Source organism: Bubalus bubalis, chromosome 5, assembly GCF_019923935.1.
Source record: "Bubalus bubalis isolate 160015118507 breed Murrah chromosome 5, NDDB_SH_1, whole genome shotgun sequence".
NCBI classification, from domain to species: domain Eukaryota; kingdom Metazoa; phylum Chordata; class Mammalia; order Artiodactyla; family Bovidae; genus Bubalus; species Bubalus bubalis.
The window spans coordinates 100,640,867-100,661,445 of NC_059161.1; the positions used below are offsets into that span (position 1 = coordinate 100,640,867).

At 37.3% G+C, this 20,579-nt stretch overlaps 1 protein-coding gene across 4 annotated transcripts in view; it reads right to left on the bottom strand.

The window, feature by feature from the left end:
• The window catches only part of LUZP2 (leucine zipper protein 2), a 518,159-nt gene that overhangs the window by 124,399 nt on the left and 373,181 nt on the right, over window positions 1-20,579 (bottom strand). For all 4 annotated transcript variants that reach the window (XM_006064754.4, XM_044943452.2, XM_025286284.3 and 1 more), the window contains exon 6: window positions 594-656. In XM_006064754.4, the coding sequence (XP_006064816.2) occupies window positions 594-656 (63 nt within the window). The remainder of the gene's footprint in view (window positions 1-593; window positions 657-20,579) is intronic.

Sequence of the window (20,579 nt, forward strand, 5' to 3'; positions counted from 1 at the left end):
TTCATTTTATGTTCAGTCCTAGAATCCTTATTTTTCCACTCTAGTCTCCAACAAGTACAGACATCACATTGTTGATGTTGTTGTTTAGTCCCAAGTCATGTCCAGCTCTTTGTGACCCCATGGACAGTAGGCTGCCAGGTTCCACTGTCCATGGCATTCCCCAGGCAAGAACAATGGAGTGGGTTGTCATTCCCTTCCCCAGGGGATCTTTTAGATCCAGGGATTGAACCCGCCTCTCATGCACTGGCAGGAGGATTCTCTATCACCACCTAGAGGGTACCAGAAGTGAAAACTTCATGGACTTCCAGGTGTTTGCTAGTAAGGAACTCTTAATAATCCAGTTAAGGAAGGAATCCAGAATATCATTTAGGAAAGTAACACTTCAGTGGCTTAACATTTTTTATATTTGGTGATGAAATGCTAAAACATCCAAAATACCTAAAAGTTTAAAATGTGTTTTTATTTTCTTATTCCAATGTTTGCAGTTATGTTTTAAGGGAACAGAGTCACCAGATGTCTTGGGTTAAAAAAAACATCTGGCACTAATACTGTTTCTATTCACTTGAAGCTTTAAGAAAGGAAAACATACTCACCTCTTCTGCATGTAGGCCGCATAGCTTGTTTCCAAACAACAGTTTGTGTTTCAAGCTTTTATTCTGAGGAAAGAAACATACTTTTATTGCTAAGAAGTTATAAAATATTAACAATTTCTTTAAATTATGTCAGCAGCGCCTCTGGTTTGTTCACAGATAAATCCTTCATGATACGAGATGTAGCTGATTTTCATAAATTGAGTAGAATCTGTACTATAAAAGATTGTTTTTTTATTCAACAAAAATCGATGGGTTTGATGTATTGGCATTAACACAGTTATTAGAAAATATGGAACTTTCTTTGGTCTTACATTTAAATCTGTTTATTGTATTTATCTATGCTGTTTTCTAAAATAATTTTGGTTTCAAATTTGTAATTGATACTAGTTTCTGAAAGCTCCCTCTAAACAGCAAGCATTTATTTCTACCATCATCTGGATGCGCATCACCTTGGAATCTAGTTTAATAGAGTCACGAATGCACTAGTGTCTGAATTTCCTTTAAACACTATGGTTTTAGAGTCCTCATGTTTCTGACACCTGTGCATTGCATGCAAAGGGCGTTTTGATGCTCAGAAACCATTTCTTCTTCCAGGCCTCATAAGAGTACTCTATATGCTGGACTTGACCTAGATTCATAAACAAATGTTGGTTACTTCAGAAATGGAGGCACAGTGTTAGCCATCTGAATCTAAACCCTTAGAGTGTGTCAACTACATCTCCCTCATGACACTCGGGCTTTTCTTTGTCCCATAACTGAGTACCTACTCTTCTTTTAGACAGGAAGGATAAAAGAGAGCAGAAAACTCTGTAAAAACTCACAGGATTTAGACTTTATACTGTCTCTACAGTAGCAAACAATGTAATGGAAAGTATATCTCATACATAACTACTCTAAAGAGAGTCAATTTGATGAGCATCATAAGGAAATTGAACTAAATTTATGCAGTGTGAATGAATAACTCAATGAACAAATACATCAAATTTAAGACTTCTTCACACATAATTCCCACCTGATTATGAACATAATTTCCTATTTTATTTTCCTGTCATGCAAAGAGTGGTTATAGCTCCCTCAGTTGGAAAGAATCCTTTGTCTAACTTTTCCTCTTCAAGTATGAGTTGAAACTCTAAAAAACTTATTTAGAATTTAAATACCATGAATTTTTTTATACAAGTGAGGAATTATCTTGATTCATTTAGTAAAGGTTTTTTTTTTTTTTTTGCAAATATCTGTACTCATCATACAGCAAAACACAGATTAAGGTTTTTAAAGTCTTTAATGTATGGTATTCCTGTATCTAAAAGCTCATAAACTACAGTAAAGAGACACATATTTATATTTTAACTCCACAGTATTGCTCAGTTTGTAGGTTAAAAATTACCCTTGTTTTCCTACTATACATGTCTATTTATGATATTTTTGACACAGGGGATGTTAAATTTTTTTATTAAATTGTCTATTTTTCTTTTTTGATTTCTCTCAGTTTTTAAATATTAGGTATATCTCTTCAGTATCTCTAGAGATTTGTTGTTCACTTAGATTTTCATCATTCTAAGGCCAGAGGTCTTTAGTGGAAACACTGGTAAAATTCAATGTTAATTTTCTGGTTCAATAATTATAGTATCAGTGTAGGTTGTTATATTAGAGGTTTTGGGGAAAGGTACATGAGAACATTCTATATTAATTTGCTACTCGATGTTTGTAATGTCTTTTTGGATCTGATATTTCTAACCTGCTTTAGCACAAGCAGCAATAACAAGTGGGACTTCCTCAAACTAAATAACTTCTGTACAGCAAAAGAAACCATCAACAAAGTAAAAATAAAACCTATGAAATGGCAAAAAACAAAGGGCACAAATAATGTATCTGATAAGGAGTTAATATTCAAAATATGTAAAGAACTCAGGCAACGCAAGAGCAAACAACCAAATAGCCTAATTTGAAAAACTGGACAAAGGACATAAATGGACACTTCTCCAAGAAGATATACAAAAGGCCAACAGGTATATGAGATTATCCTCAACATCACTAGTCATTAGGGAAAAGCAGATTGAAACAATAGAGTATTGTTTCATGCTTGTTGGAATGCCATCATCAAAAGACAAGAGATAACAAATGCTGGCAGAAATGCAAAGAAAAGGGAACCTTGGCGCTGCTGGTGAGACTGTAAACTGCTACAGCCACTATGAAAAACAGTACAGAGGATCCTCGAAAAATTAAACACAGAACTACCATATGATCCAACGAGTCTACTTCCACCAAAGAAAAAACTAACTTGGAAAAGTATCAGTACCCCCACCTTCACAGCAGGATTATTTATAATTCTGGGCCTGCAAACAACCTAAGTGCCCACTGATGGATGAACAGACAGAGAAGTTGTGGTATATGTGTGAGTGTATGTGTGTATACGTGTGTGTGTGTGGTTAAAAAGAAGAAATGCTTGTCATTTGTGAAAACATGGACAAAATGTGAAATGAGGTAAGTCAGATAGAGAAACTAAAGACCGACCAACCAAACTCACAGAAAAAGAGATCAAACTTATGGTTACCAGAAGTGGAGGGGAGAAGGAGGAGGAATTAGAGAAAGATGGTCAAGAGGCAGTAATCTGAAATTATCAGATAAATATTATATGTACTAGAAATGTAAAGTGCAGCATGATACCTGCAGCTAACTCTGACAGATGACATACAGAAAAAAATGTTGAGAGAAAATCCAAAGAGGGCTGATCACAAGGAAAATGTTTTCCCTTTGATCTTTCTTTTCTTTTTACTATATCTGTATGAGAAGATGGATGCTTGCTGAACCTACTGTGATAATCATTTCCCAATATACATAAAGTAAACCATCATGATGTACTCCTTGAATTTATACAGTGATATGTGTCAATTAATTTTCAATAAAACTGGGAACAATTATTTAAAAAGTTAAAATATCTAAAAAACAGGAATATTAAATAAATAAAATTGAGACAAGCTGAGTGAAGGACATCTAAAGGCCTTGTGTGTTAATATCCATACATGAGTAAATTTAGAAAGATAATAAAGCTAATAATATATTTCTACTTAAAATTTAATACTTTAAATTTTACCATACTATTTAAAATTTACATCTTCACTTAAAGATTTTACCCCCTTTTTTATTTTTCCTTTCTTTCTTCCTTCCTTTCTTTTGATTTTTTTTCTTTCATTTGTTCATTATGTGCAATTCTAAAGTGATACAGCAGTGAATATTTCTTTTCAAACGTGTGTGATAGACTTGGACAATGCAACTATATTAGCACAAGGAAGACTGTCCCACATGGATACCCTGTGGCCATCCCCAAAATGAGCAATGATTATGCTGTGTATCCACAGTCTGCTCTGGCAGTTGATAATTCTGGGCATCCATGCAAACAATATGTTTCCATTAAGATAAATATCATTTCCAGAGCTTAAGAACTAGACTATTTAACTATTTTGAAATAAATCCAGAACTGAGGATAATCAATTATAATCACCCATAATGGGGCCAATTGTTGGATAAAAGTAAGACTTGCAAGACCCGTACTGAGATTTTTCTTAAATGACATATTTTTCAGAAACACAGATGGCACAGAGCACTGGAGAGGGAACACTGACTCCCAGAAAATTCGCTGATTTAACCTCTTCATTCAGTGCTGGTGATCACACCTCTTTAATCTTGGAAAGAATTAAGACTTGCTATTTCCAGTAGTCATGTGCAGATGTGAGGGTTGAACCATAAAGAATGCTGAGCACCAAAGAATTGGTGCTTTTGAATTTTGGTGCTGGAGAAGAATCCTGAGAGTCCCTTGGACAGCAAGGAGATCAAACTAGTCAAGCCTAAAGGAAATCAATCCTAAGTATTCACTGGAAGGACTGATGCTGATGCGCTAATACTTTGGCCACCTGATGTGAAGAGCCGACTCACTGGAAGAAACCCTGATGCTGGGAAAGATGGAAGGCAAAAAGAGAAGGGGACAGCAGAGGATGAGATGGTTAGAAAGCATCACTGACTCATTGGACATGAGTTTGAGCAATCTCTGGTAGATAGTGGAGGACAGAGGAGCCTGGCATGCTGCTGTCCATGGGATCTCAAAGAGGTGGACATGAATGAGCAACTGAACAACAACAAATCATTCAGGCATTAAGAACATACTCTTTACAATTGTGTAATCAGACATGTAGCATTTTATCTACCCTCTAAACGATGGATCTCATCCCTATCAAATTGGATGATGCTTTCAGAAGGCCTAAAATAACAACTTACACATGTAATTATGCCCCAAATGCTAGGATCCAACTATGAGTATGATTTGCTGGGACATAAGAAAAAGTAGATTAAAAGAATCATAAAATGTTTAGGTGTCTGTTTTCCCTGCCTATCAAGCTTATACTATCCTTTTTCTAATAACTAGATCCTGATTTTTCTTGTGAGAATCATTTTTCCATGCTAATTCTAAGTGGCTGTGTGATACTAACTTTACCCACTCTATCAAGGGAAAGGATGAGATTCAAACTCAGCCAATCAGAGGCTTCATCCACATTTGGTAAAGTAACATAAAAGCTGCTGATGAGACTCAAATATAAAATTTTATTTTCAAGAATTACTTAGGAAAATGTACTGAGGGTCATCACTACATCACAACTCAGCTGAGACTGAATATAACATAGAAAAAAGAACACATGAGTTTGGACAGAGATATACTGAATTCCGGTGAAGCTGATGGCCCCTCTATTTCCCTTCACACTTATCTAAAGCTAGTATATATAATCCTGGGTTCTTCAGCTATATGCTTCTAGCTCCAGCTTCTCTGTTCACTTAATGTTGTACTTAAATCTTTTTGTCCACCCTATCTACATAACTATAATTTTGTCAATATCTTAGGATTCAGAGTGGTAGCCTCCCCTACACCAAATCCAAACATCCAAGCTTATATCTAATGCTCATGCTTGGATCAGGATGTGGGCACAGAACATATCCATCTATTTTGGCTTCACTAAATGAAATTCAGACCCTGCTTACTACCTACTAAAGAAAAGTCTCCCAGATGGACAAATTTGTACAAATTTGGGGTTGCTTAAAACAAATGTCCCAACAACCTTCTTGGGAACCTAGTTTCTTGAAAAACTACCTAAAATGTCACTCAATATCTCCTCTTGTCTATATGATAAAACTCAAACTCAAATATGATAATAACAAAATGTAATAGGTAGATCTGTTAATCTAGTTTTGAGTTTTGCCTCAAACGTAAAGCATCACATTTTCACTGCAGCTTGCATGGTAGCTTGGGCTTCCCTGGTGGTTCTAGTGGTAAAGGACCCACCTGCCAAAGCAGGAGACATAAGAGACCTGGGTTCCATCCCTGAGTCAAGAAGATCTCCTGGAGGAGAGCATGGCAACCTACTTCAGTATCCTTGCTTGGAGAATCCCATGGACAGAGGAGCCTGGGGGGCTATAATCTATCCAGTTGCAAACAGTCAGATATGACTGAAGCGACTAAGCATACAACACGTGCTAGCTCAAATCCGACATGCATTCAACATACATACAACATACATAAATCTAGCCTACCTCTATTCATTTTGCTATATGGAAATGTAAAAATTCTAAAATTACTATGCATTTCCATTTGACATAGTACTTTCAAATGAAATTTGAATTTTTGTTTGCAAAGAACAGAAACCAATAATGGTTCAATCAGGCAAAGCATGAATTTATTTCATGTAGGATAGAGAACACTTGGGGAATGAGGCTCAGAAAATAGGCAGGAACCAAGTAGGAGGGTTCTATAATTATGAGACAGGAATAGAATTATTTTGACAATTGAAAAAGAGGCTGTAAATCAGTGTACTTAATTACAAGGTAGGTTGATGAGGTCTCAATGAATTTTCATGGTGAAAGTCAAAATCTGGGAACACTTAGGTTTGTCAAACATAATAAATTATGTAAATATGCTTATCACATTATTTTCTGGATTTAAATAAAATATACCACTGCTGCCAGGCAGATGAAAACATGTGTTAATGTCTTCAATGTGCAATTAAGTATAAACCAAAAGTAAAAACACCTGCAGTGGTATTCAAACTAAAACCAGAGAGTGCTGCATCTCACGGCAGGTAGCATCTCCTTTTTAGAAGTTTCTAAAACTGCACAAACCACTATATAAATATAGAATGCTTGTGAGCCACATGTTTCAATTGAAATGTTTTTTAAATGCCTGAAAAAAATGGACATCTTCTTTCAAATAGAGTTGGAACTCAAAACATTATATCCCATATAAAGAAAAGTAACAGTTTCTGAGAAGTATGTGACAAATACTTTACTTCTAAAGTATCTGCAGATGTTATAATATTTTACAAATTCCCTAAGAGTCTCTTATTGAGCACATCTCAGGAGAAGGATGGGTTACTGGACTGGTATAAACCATGAACATGTATTTCACCAATTTGTGGGATGCACAATTTTTTCACTTTTTAATGTTTCTGAAATCAGGATGTGGTCTACAATATTTGGCACTTTTCATTTATTATATTTTTGGTTCCCTCCACCCCAAGAATGCTGTTAAATCACAATCCACTCTACAATTGATGACTCTTTAAAATTTAAAGATGATTTTTGTTTTAAAATAAGTAGTGAAAAGATCAATAAAGAAGAGAAAATATCCTCCCATTTAATAAAGCTCAGCTGCATAGGACTGCATAAAATAAGAAACATATAAGGTCAGTTTATTCTAAGCCACACAAAAGGAAAAAAGTAGAATTTCAAAATGGATGAAAATAAAATTGTATATAAAATAGTTTCAGATCTATAATGGAGAAAAACGCCAAAGGGAGTCAGCCATTTCTATATAATATAAATGCAGAGCTTGGACAGCTGAAGCACATTTGGTCAAAAAAAAAAGACTTAGATATTCTCTTTAAAATTACACTAAAACATAATGCAAGCAGCAAGAAAGATAGCTGAAAACCAAACAACACTATTTTCTCAAGTAATTCCCTTGTTTAAATATAATGCTATGACTTAATCTGTATGTAAACTAATTGCTACTTTAATTAAGATTTACATTTTTACAGAATGATTTAGAATAGTAGACATGAGTGGCAGGATCATTCTGTAAACACGTAAAACCACCCTCAGCCAAGTGACGGTAGGGACCCCAGAGAAGCTTCAGCCTCGCCAACTTGAACTCCAAATTGGTTAAAGGCATAACAAAAGTTGTACAAGTGCTCAAAGTTTTCCTCGCCAAGGTTATCTCCGGAACAGGATGGCATACTGACCTTGGCTCTAATTCATTAGAAAATGTATGAGTGCTTCATGAGAATTTCATCCTTAGCTTAGCACCACACTAGCTTTAATATTCAGTGTCACGAGGCAATGTCGACATATGTGAAATAATGAAGAATATCTAGGTCATCTCAGATTTCTTGCAGCTTCAGGACTATTAAGAGGGGTTATGAGTTGGTGACCTTTTCTGATGACAGGTAAAAAGATAGTTTTAATATATTTCAATTTACTGAGTATATTAATTAGATATCCTCTGAACTGGTTGGCCTCATACCTACAAGATCACTTTGCAAACAGTATGACTATAATACAGCACAGTGACTGAGTTAGGACAGAATAGCTCAGTTCTGTCTAAAAACAACTGTATTTAAATCTCAGTTTTTTATATGCTCTGTGGTTTTTGATGCCTATGTTTTTCCTCTCATAAAACTAGATAACTGTTATGACCAATGGAGTGGTTGTATTAAGTGAGACGGCATAAACAAAATATTTATAACAGTGACTGTCACACAATAAGCACTCAATAAATATTAGCTCTTATTATTTCAATGAAGTTCAGTTTGTCTTGCAAAAAATAAGAACTACTCTTCCTGAAGATTATGACAGCACTCTAAGAAGGCTCAGAGTTTTGAAATCACAATTTTTATATATAAATACTGTTATTTTAGCACGTGACATACATTCCTAGCTATTGAGTCCTCTAATTGTTCTTAGAGATAAAGTTTATTGTGGAAAAAACACTGCTCTCAATAGTATTTCTCTATATGTCTTATTTGGTCTTCTTTTAAAATAGACAACTCTCTTGGAAATAGAACCTGCTTCTGCTGTCATTAAACACCCCCTTCCTTTACCAGACAGCTCTCATTCTAATGGATTAAAAAGTGTTGCTAAATAAATGAGATGCCATTCATTCTAGAAATAACTTCGTGAAATAAAGCATTAATACTCTTATCAACCTTTATAGAAACTTTTTATGTACCAGGAATGGAGGCAGAACAACCCCTCTCTTCAAGAAGGTCACATCCACGGAGGAATCTGACAACAGTAGCAAGCCTCCGGGGAGACACCTACTCAGGGAATGACACTGAGCTGCTTCTAGATGTGCAAAAGTGAAGTCGCTCAGTCGTGTCCGACTCTGCGACTCCATGGACTGTCGCCTACCAGGCTTCTCAGGTGACAGCCCATGGAGTTTTTCAGGCAAGAGTACTGGAGTGGGTTGCCATTTCCTTCTCCAGGGGATCTTCCTGACCCAGGGATCGAACCTGGGTCCACTGCATTGCAGGCAGACGCTTTACCATCTGAGCCACAGGGAAGCCCTAAATGGGCAAAGGATTCAGTCAAATAATAAGAAATGGCAGGAGAGAGAGAAGAGTATGTGTACTAGACCCTAGGATTCTCAGGAGTTGAAAGATAAGATGGGAGAGGGGCTTTAGGGTTAGTCAAACAGGGCCCTGTAAGCCACTGAAGCCATGACATTGGATGTTTAGCATGAAAGTCACATGATCAGATTTACTCTTTAGGAAAATAAAGCAGGAAGAATTCTGGATTTCAAATTCATTAAGATATCTAACAGTTGTTCCCATCTCCCCATCCCCATATAGGTCTACTTAGCAGTTAAGTTTTAGGCAATATTTTGTTGGGGGAATTAAACTCATACAACTCAGAAACAAACAAACAAACAAAAAAGCTCATTAAAAATGAGTGAGGAACTGAACAGACATTTTCCCAAGAAGGCATATAAATGGCCAACAGGTACATGAAGTGCTCAACATCACTAGTTATTAGGGAAGTATAAAGCAAACCACAATGAGGTATTTCACACCTGTTAAAAAGGCTGTTTTCAAAAAGACAAGAGATAGCAAGTGTTTTTGAGGATGTAGAGAAAAGGGAATACTATTGCACTGAGGGTGAGAATGTAAATTAGTGCAGCCATTATGGAAAACAGTATGAAGTTTCCTCAAGACCATTAAAAATAGTTACCTTATGATCCAGCAACAACACTTCTGAGATATATCCAAAGGAAATTAAAGCAGGATATAGAAAAGATACCTGAACTTCTATGTTTACTGCAGCATTATTTATAATAACCAAGATATACAAACAACCTAAGTGTCCACCAATGAATGAATGGATAAATAATATATCATAATGGTTATATAGTGATTTACTCATATACACATACATACACTTTGTAATGTTATCCATTGATGAGAATGAAGGAAATCTTGTCTTTTGCAATAATACAGATGGACCTTGAAAGTATTATGATAAGAAAAGTCAGATGGAGTAAGATAAATACTGCATAATATCTCCTATATGGGATCTAAAAAAACCTGAATTTCTAAGAAAAGAGAGTAGAATAGTGACTATTGGAACTAAACAGTTGGAAAATGGAGAGACTGGTCAAAAAGTACAAACTTCTAGTCAGAAGATGAATAAGTTCTGGGGATCTAATGTACAACACTGTGATTATATATATAATGATACTGTATCATATACAGTTGCTAGAAGAGTAGGTCCGAAATATTCTCATCACACACCCAAAAAAGAAATGGTAATTAGGTGAGCTGAAGGAGGTGTTAGCTAATCTATGGTAGTAATTATATTTCAATATATAAATGTATCTAGTCAACATGCTATACACCTTAAACTTAAGACAGTATTATATTATAATTATACTCAATAAAACTGGGGCAGGAGGTTGGGGGCGTCCACTGAGTATTGAGAAGCGTATGTTTAAACTAGCATTTGTTGAATGCTTATTTTGCAACAGGTATTGTACAAAGTTACTTTACATATGTTATTTCATTGATTCTTTGCAGCAACACTACAGGCAAAAAATTCTAAATCATCTCCATTTTAGAAATGACAAACCTGAGGCTGAATGATGTTATTTAGCTCACCCATGTTCAGCAGCTACTAAGTGGTAGAGCTGGGATTTGTCCAGGTCTAATCTCTGCCAGTACCCATGGTCTTCATCATGTTGTATAGTTTTTCCTCATTCTCAGCTTGGGGATAAACAAGCAAATAATGAAGACAAGTCCTGGATTTCTACTGAATAATGAATGGGCAATAACCAGAATGTACATAAACATGGAATCGGTCTTTGAGCTTTCAATTCTAGACACATACACTTTTCAGTTCAGTTCGGTTGCTCAGTCGTGTCTTGACTCTTTGTGACCCCATGAATTGCAGCACGCCAGGCCTCCCTATCCATCACCAACTCCCAGAGTTCACTCAAACTCATGTCCATCGAGTTGGTGATGCCATCCAGCCATCTCATCCTCTGTCATTCCCTTCTCCTCCTGCCCCCAGTCCTTCCCAGCATCAGGGTCTTTTCCAATGAGTCAACTCTTCATATGAGGTGGCCAAAGTATTGGAGTTTCAGCATTAGCATCAGTACTTCCAATGAACACCCAGGGCTGATTTCCTTACACTTTTACCAGCCAATAAAAACCCTCTAGGCGATAAAATAAATTATGGTTTATAAAATAACTTTGCCCCTAGAGCAGTCAGAAGGCAAAGTAAATTTGTTATGAAATCACTAGAAAACATCAGCTAATTCACTTGAAATTACTCCTGAGTATATGCTCTTCCTGATTTGCCCACTGAAGACTTGAACACCTGCCACCTTCTCTCTGCAATTCTGTTGGGAATTCCCAGCCCAATAAAGTGAGCTCATCTCGGGAACCCATCTGAGCGACTTAGAGCAACTGAGAAGAAATCTCCCTCTTTCTTTGACTTTGTGAGAAACTGAACTCTCTTTTTGGAGTTTTTTTTTTTTTTTTTTTTTTTTTTTTTTTAATTTTATTTTATTTTTAAACTTAACATAACTGTATTAGATTTGCCAAATATCAAAATGAATCCGCCACAGGTATACATGTGTTCCCCATTCTGAACCCTCCTCCCTCCTCCCTCCCCATTCCATCCCTCTGGGTCGTCCCAGTGCACCAGCCCCAAGCATCCAGTATCGTGCATCGAACCTGGACTGGCAACTCATTTCATACATGATATTTTACATGTTTCAATGCCATTCTCCCAAATCTTCCCACCCTCTCCCTCTCCCACAGAGTCCATAAGACTGTTCTATACATCAGTGTCTCTTTTGCTGTCTCGTACACAGGGTTATTGTTACCATCTTTCTAAATTCCATATATATGCGTTAGTATACTGTATTGGTGTTTTTCTTTCTGGCTTACTTCACTCTGTATAATAGGCTCCAGTTTCATCCACCTCATTAGAACTGATTCAAATGTATTCTTTTTAATGGCTGAATAATACTCCATTGTGTATATGTACCACAGCTTTCTTATCCATTCATCTGCTGATGGACATCTAGGTTGCTTCCATGTCCTGGCTATTATAAACAGTGCTGCGATGAACATTGGGGTACTCGTGTCTCTTTCCCTTCTGGTTTTCTCAGTGTGTATGCCCAGCAGTGGGATTGCTGGATCATAAGGCATGTCTATTTCCAGTTTTTTAAGGAATCTCCACACTGTTCTCCATAGTGGCTGTACTAGTTTGCATTCCCACCAACAGTGCAAGAGGGTTCCCTTTTCTCCACACCCTCTCCAGCATTTATTACTTGTAGACTTTTGGATCGCAGCCATTCTGACTGGTGTGAAATGGTACCTCATAGTGGTTTTGATTTGCATTTCTCTGATAATGAGTGACGTTGAGCATCTTTTCATGTGTTTGTTAGCCATCTGGATGTCTTCTTTGGAGAAATGTCTATTTAGTTCTTTGGCCCATTTTTTGATTGGGTCATTTATTTTTCTGGAGTTGAGCTGTAGGAGTTGCTTGTATATTCTCGAGATTAGTTGTTTGTCAGTTGCTTCATTTGCTATTATCTTCTCCCATTCTGAAGGCTGTCTTTTCACCTTGCTAATAGTTTCCTTTGATGTGCAGAAGCTTTTAAGGTTAATTAGGTCCCATTTGTTTATTTTTGCTTTTATTTCCAATATTCTGGGAGGTGGGTCATAGAGGATCCTGCTGTGATGTATGTCAGAGAGTGTTTTGCCTATGTTCTCCTCTAGGAGTTTTATAGTTTCTGGTCTTACGTTTAGATCTTTAATCCATTTGGAGTTTATTTTTGTGTATGGTGTTAGAAAGTGTTCTAGTTTCATTCTTTTACAAGTGGTTGACCAGAGTTCCCAGCACCACTTGTTAAAGAGATTGTCTTTAATCCATTGTATATTCTTGCCTCCTTTGTCGAAGATAAGGTGTCCATATGTGCGTGGATTTATCTCTGGGCTTTCTATTTTGTTCCATTGATCTATATTTCTGTCTTTGTGCCAGTACCATACTGTCTTGATAACTGTGGCTTTGTAGTAGAGCCTGAAGTCAGGTAGGTTGATTCCTCCAGTTCCATTCTTCTTTCTCAAGATCGCTTTGGCTATTCGAGGTTTTTTGTGTTTCCATACAAATTGTGAAATTATTTGTTCTAGCTCTGTGAAGAATGCTGTTGGTAGCTTGATAGGGATTGCATTGAATCTATAGATTGCTTTGGGTAGTATACTCATTTTCACTATATTGATTCTTCCAATCCATGAACATGGTATATTTCTCCATCTGTTAGTGTCCTCTTTGATTTCTTTCACCAGTGTTTTATAGTTTTCTATATATAGGTCTTTAGATTCTTTAGGTAGATATATTCCTAAATATTTTATTCTTTCCATTGCAATGGTGAATGGAATTGTTTCCTTAATTTCTCTTTCTGTTTTCTCATTATTAGTGTATAGGAATGCAAGGGATTTCTGTGTGTTGATTTTATATCCTGCAACTTTACTATAGTCATTGATTAGTTCTAGTAATTTTCTGGTGGAGTCTTTAGGGTTTTCTATGTAGAGGATCATGTCATCTGCAAACAGTGAGAGCTTTACTTCTTCTTTTCCAATTTGGATTCCTTTTATTTCTTTTTCTGTTCTGATTGCTGTGGCCAAAACTTCCAAAACTATGTTGAATAGTAATGGTGAAAGTGGGCACCCTTGTCTTGTTCCTGACTTTAGAGGAAATGCTTTCAATTTTTCACCATTGAGGATAATGTTTGCTGTGGGTTTGTCATATATAGCTTTGATTATGTTGAGGTATGTTCCTTCTATTCCTGCTTTCTGGAGAGTTTTGATCATAAATGGATGTTGAATTTTGTCAAAGGCTTTCTCTGCATCTATTGAGATAATCATATGGTTTTTATTTTTCAATTTGTTAATGTGGTGTATTACATTGATTGATTTGCGGATATTGAAGAATCCTTACATCCCTGGGATAAAGCCCACTTGGTCATGGTGTATGATCTTTTTAATGTGTTGTTGGATTCTGATTGCTAGAATTTTGTTAAGGATTTTTGCGTCTATGTTCATCAGTGATATTGGCCTGTAGTTTTCTTTTTTTGTGGGATCTTTGTCAGGTTTTGGTATTAGGGTGATGGTGGCCTCATAGAATGAGTTTGGAAGTTTACCATCCTCTGCAATTTTCTGGAAGAGTTTGAGCAGGATAGGTGTTAGCTCTTCTCTAAATTTTTGGTAGAATTCAGCTGTGAAGCCGTCTGGACCTGGGCTTTTGTTTGCTGGAAGATTTTTTATTACAGTTTCAATTTCCGTGCTTGTGATGGGTCTGTTAAGATTTTCTATTTCTTCCTGATCGAGTTTTGGAAAGTTGTACTTTTCTAAGAATTTGTCCATTTCTTCCTCGTTGTCCATTTTATTGGCATATAATTGTTGATAGTAGTCTCTTATGATCCTTTGTATTTCTGTGTTGTCTGTTGTGATCTCTCCACTTTCATTTCTAATTTTATTGATTTGATTTTTCTCCCTTTGTTTCTTGATGAGTCTGGCTATGGTTTGTCAATTTTATTTATCCTTTCAAAGAACCAGCTTTTGGTTTTGTTGATTTTTGCTATGGTCTCTTTTGTTTCTTTTGCATTTATTTCTGCTCTAATTTTTAAGATTTCTTTCCTTCTACTAACCCTGGGGTTCTTCATTTCTTCCTCTTCTAGTTGCTTTAGGTGTAGAGTTAGGTTATTTATTTGACTTTTTTCTTGTTTCTTGAGGTGTGCCTGTATTGCTATGAACTTTCCCCTTAGGACTGCTTTTACCGTGTCCCACAGGTTTTGGGTTGTTGTGTTTTCATTTTCATTCGTTTCTATGCAAATTTTGATTTCTTTTTTGATTTCTTCTGTGATTTGTTGGTTATTCAGCAGCGTGTTGTTCAGCCTCCATATGTTGGATTTTTTAATAGTTTTTCTCCTGTAATTGAGATCTAATCTTACTGCATTGTGGTCAGAAAAGATGCTTGGAATGATTTCTATTTTTTTGAATTTACCAAGGCTAGCTTTATGGCCCAGGATGTGATCTATCCTGGAGAAGGTTCCATGTGCGCTTGAGAAGAAGGTGAAATTCATTGTTTTGGGATGAAATGTCCTATAGATATCAATTAGGTCTAACTGGTCTATTGTATCGTTTAAAGTTTGTGTTTCCTTGTTAATTTTCTGTTTAGTTGATCTATCCATAGGTGTGAGTGGGGTATTAAAGTCTCCCACTATTATTGTGTTATTGTTAATTTCTTCTTTCATACTTGTTAGCATTTGTCTTACATACTGCGGTACTCCCGTGTTGGGTGCATATATATTTATAATTGTTATATCTTCTTCTTGGATTGATCCTTTGATCATTATGTAGTGACCATCTTTGTCTCTTTTCACAGCCTTTGTTTTAAAGTCTATTTATCTGATATGAGTATTGCTACTCCTGCTTTCTTTTGGTCCCTATTCGCATGGAAAATCTTTTTCCAGCCCTTCACTTTCAGTCTGTATGTGTCCCCTGTTTTGAGGTGGGTCTCTTGTAGACAACATATGCAGGGGTCTTGTTTTTGTATCCATTCAGCCAGTCTTTGTCTTTTGGTTGGGGCATTCAACCCATTTACGTTTAAGGTAATTACTGATAAGTATGACCCCGTTGCCATTTACTTTATTGTTTTGGGTTCGAATTTTGACGGAAATGGAGGAAATCTCAGGCACAGGATGCCAAAAAAAAAAAAGTGTTAGAATATATTTTCCACATTCAAATACAAGTGGTACAACTGCATAAAACACAGCACTGCTGTGCCATAGTTGCCACCTCATCCCGTCAGGCCAGCCCTCACCTTCTGGCTCTCCTTGCCTCCACAAAGGCCACGCCGAAATGTGGGCACCCCATCCCTCCTACACGTCCAGGGCCGCAAAGGGGGCAAACTTGTACGCTCAGAGCCCAGTTGGTGGGTCCTCCCCAAGTTCACCTACGGAAACTGTGTTATAGCTTTTACTTCCTCTGGATAGTCAAGTTCGGCCTGTCAGTGCTCCGCCAGGGCCTTGGGCCTACCTGGGCAGGGCTGACTGGAAGGCCTCACTAAACCACCGAATACGGAGTAGCGGGAGGCAGTGTGGACACAGGTGAGGGCCCCTGCTTCCTTCCTCACGGCTCCACATGCTCCACTCCCAAAGCTGTGCACTCCATGGAAGACGAAGACAGAGGAGGGCCGGTCTTTGGTCAATGGTATATCAATGGCTGCGCTCCCTTGCTAGAATGCACTGCCAAGCAAGCTTTGACACTGCCTGCCACCCACCTCCCCTTACTCACAGCCACCAACACATGCTGTTCATGTAAAACAAAGTAAAAGAAAAAAATTTTTTTTCCTTTGTCAGATTAAAAAAAAAATTATCTACACTAAATTCTTTTTGTTAATTTTATTTACTATCTTTCATAGCACTAGGGATTTTATGTATTTTGGAATTTGGTGTGCAGATTCACTTTGTGTTGGGGGTCTTATTTATTCATACTTTAATTTCCTTTATTTCTGCTCATCAGTACTTGCCTAGTAGTTGTCTGGTTGGGTCTATCTGCTCTTCAGTTTCTTTCATATTTGCAGTACTAAAAGAGTATGCACTGAATGCATGATCTTGTGGCTTAGATCAAACATGCAAAGGGTGTTCACAGAGCAGTTTCAGAGGGACAGTCATGCAAAAGCTCCCCTACTTGTGATTAGCAACAGTACCTAGAGTGCCTGTAAGGGAGCATTCTGCTCTTGGAGGTTGCATCTGTGTTCAGAGTGCACTCTGAATGCTGTGGACAAGGAAGCTGCTCTCACAATGACACTGAAGCATTTCATGGCAAATTTACCTCTCTCCACTTCAAATTTCACTATTAAAGTCAGAACCTCAGTTTTGATTTGTCATTTAATCATTTATTTCTTCTTTAAATATTAAATAACTGCTCCTCTAACCCATGTATGGTGGGTACAAAGGCATTAATATATGTACCGATGCTCTATATCATATGTCATTAGGGAATTTCAAATTAAAACATCAGTGAGATACCACTGACTATAATAATGGCAACAATTCAAAACACTGACAACAACAAATGTTGTCAAGAGTTGTAACAATAGAAACTCTCACTCCCTGTTGCTGAGAATATAAAACGACACAATGACTTTGGAAGACAGTTTACAATTTCTTGTAAAACTATATATATATTCTCTACATATGATCCAGCAATTGCATTCCTTGATGTTTACGCAAAGGAGTTAAAACTTAGGTTCACATAAAACCTTCACAAGGACACTCATGCTTTACAATGAGCTTTATTCATCATTTCCCAAACTTGAAAGCCACCAAGATATCTTTCTGTAGGTGAATGAATGAAATGTGGTACATCCAGACAAAATATTATTCAGCACTGAAAAGAAATGAGCTATCAAACCATGAAAAGCAAACTCAAATGAACATTACTAAATATAAGGAGTCAACCTGAAAAGTACACATTCTACAGCAGTCCAACAATATGACATTATGAAGAGGTAAAATTATGGAGACAGTGAAAGATCACCATTTGCTAAGGGTCTGAGAGAAGGAGAGATGAAGAGGCACTGAAATTATTATTATTATGGGAGTGAAATTATTCTGTATGAGACTGTAGGAATGGATTATATAATTACACATTTGTCAAGACTCATAGAATATACACCACCACCACGAGTAAACCCTAATGTAAGCTTTGAACTTTGGGTGACAACGATGTGTCAAAGTGGGTTCACTGATTACAACAAATGAACCACTTTTGTGCAGGATGCTGACAGTAGAGGAAGTGTCAGGTATATGGAGATATAGGGTATATATGAGTATCTACTTTTTGCTCAATTCTGTGAGACTGAAACTACTCTAAAATATAAAATTTATTAAAATAAATCTGTTCAACTTTATTAAAAACAAAACAATATCTGGTTTCACAATCTACAAAGCAATCAGATCTGATCAATGCTCAGTCGTGTCTGACTCTTTGCGACCCCATGAATCGCAGCATGCCAGGCCTCCCTGTCCATCACCAACTCCTGGAGTTCACACAGACTCACGTCCATTGAGTCAGTGATGCCATCCAGCCATCTCATCCTCTGTCCTCCCCTTCTCCTCTTGCCCCCAATCCCTCCCAGCATCAGAGTCTTTTCCAATGAGTCAACTCTTTGCATGAGGTGGCCAAAGTACTGGAGTTTCAGCTTTAGCATCATTCCCTCCAAAGAAATCCCAGGGCTGATCTCCTTCAGAATGGACTGGTTGGATCTCCTTGCAGTCCAAGGGACTCTCAAGAGTCTTCTCCAACACCACAGTTCAAAAGCATCAATTCTTTGGCGCTCAGCCTTCTTCACAGTCCAACTCTCACATCCATACATGACCACAGGAAAAACCATAGCCTTGACTAGACGAACCTTTGTTGGCAAAGTAATGTCTCTGCTTTTGAATATGCTATCTAGGTTGGTCATAACTTTCCTTCCAAGGAGCAAGCGTCTTTTAATTTCATGGCTGCAGTCACCATCTGCAGTGATTTTGGAGCCCAGAAAAATAAAGTCTGACACTGTTTCCACTGTTTCCCCATCTATTTCCCATGAAGTGATGGGACCAGATGCCATGATCTTCGTTTTCTGAATGTTGAGCTTTAAGCCAACTTTTTCACTCTCCTCTTTCACTTTCATCAAGAGGCTTTTGAGTTCCTCTTCACTTTCTGCCATAAGGGTGGTGTCATCTGCATATCTGAGGTTTTTGATATTTCTCCCAGCAATCTTGATTCCAGCTTGTGTTTCTTCTAGTCCAGCGTTTCTCATGATGTATTCTGCATATAAGTTAAATAAGCAGGGTGACAATATACAGCCTTGACATACTCCTTTTCCTATTTGGAACCAGTCTATTGTTCCATGTCCAGTTCTAACTGTTGCTTCCTGACCTACATACAAATTTCTCAAGAGGCAGATCAGGTGGTCTGGTATTCCCATCTCTTGAAGAATTTTCCACAGTTTATTGTGATCCACACAGTCAAAGGCTTTGGCATAGTCAATAAAGCAGAAATAGATGTTTGTCTGGAACTCTCTTGCCTTTTCCATGATCCAGCGGATGTTGGCAATTTGATCTCTGGTTCCTCTGCCTTTTCTAAAACCAGCTTGAACATCAGGAAGTTCATGGTTCACATATTCCTGAAGCCTGGCTTGGAGAATTTTGAGCATTACTTTACTAGCGTGTGAGATGAGTGCAATTGTGCAGTAGTTTGAGCATTCTTTGGCATTGCCTTTCTTTGGGATTGGAATGAAAACTAACCTTTTCCAGTCTTGTGGCCACTGCTGAATTTTCCAAATTTGCTGGCATATTGAGTGCAGCACTTTCACAGCATCATCTTTCAGGATTTGGAATAGCTCAACTGGAATTCCATCACCTCCACTAGCTTTGTTCGTAGTGATGCTTTCTAAGGCCCACTTGACTTCACATTCCAGGATGTCTGGCTCTAGGTCAGTGATCACACCATCGTGATTATCTGGGTCGTGAAGATCTAGGCTGAAATAATCAGTATATTCACCACTTAAAATGAAGTATATTAGATCTCCCATATGAAATATATATTCTTTGAGGAGAATCAGCATGATTGTTTAAGTAGTTGGATATTACTAAATTTTTATTAAAACTTTATAAATATTAAGTTTGCTATATTATAAAATGGCCTTATACCACAGACATCTCTTTGAAAGTTCCAAGTAGCAGATCAATAAGAACTTAAGATCATGTGTTAAACTATAAATATCCTTTTTGTCACTTATTAAAAATGAATAAGCACATGGAATAATGGGCTGGTTCAAAATTGGGAAAGGAGTATCTCAGGTTATATATTGTCACTCTGCTTCTTTAACTTATATGCAGAATACATTATGTGAAATGCGGGGCTAGATGAATCACAAGCTGGAATCAAAGATTGCTGAGAGGAATATCAATAACCTCAGATATCCAGATAACACCACCCTAATGGCAAAAAGCAAAGAGGAACTACAGAGCTTCGCAGTGAATGTTAAAGAGGAGAGTGAAATGTGTGTGTGTGCTTAGTCACTCAGTCATGTCCAACTCTTTGCAACTCCATGGACTGTAGCCAGCCAGGCTCCTCTGTCCATGGGGATTCTCCAGGCAAGAATACTGGAGAGGGTCACCATACCCACTTCCAGGGGATGTTCCCAACCCAGGGATCAAAACCAGGTTTCACGCATTGCAGGTGGATTCTTTATCAGCGGAGCTAACTTATATGCAGAGTACATCATGCGAAATGCTGGGCTCGATGAAGCACAGGCTGGAATCAAGATTGATGGGACAAATATCAATAACCTCAGATATGCAGATGACACCACCCTTATGGCAGAAAG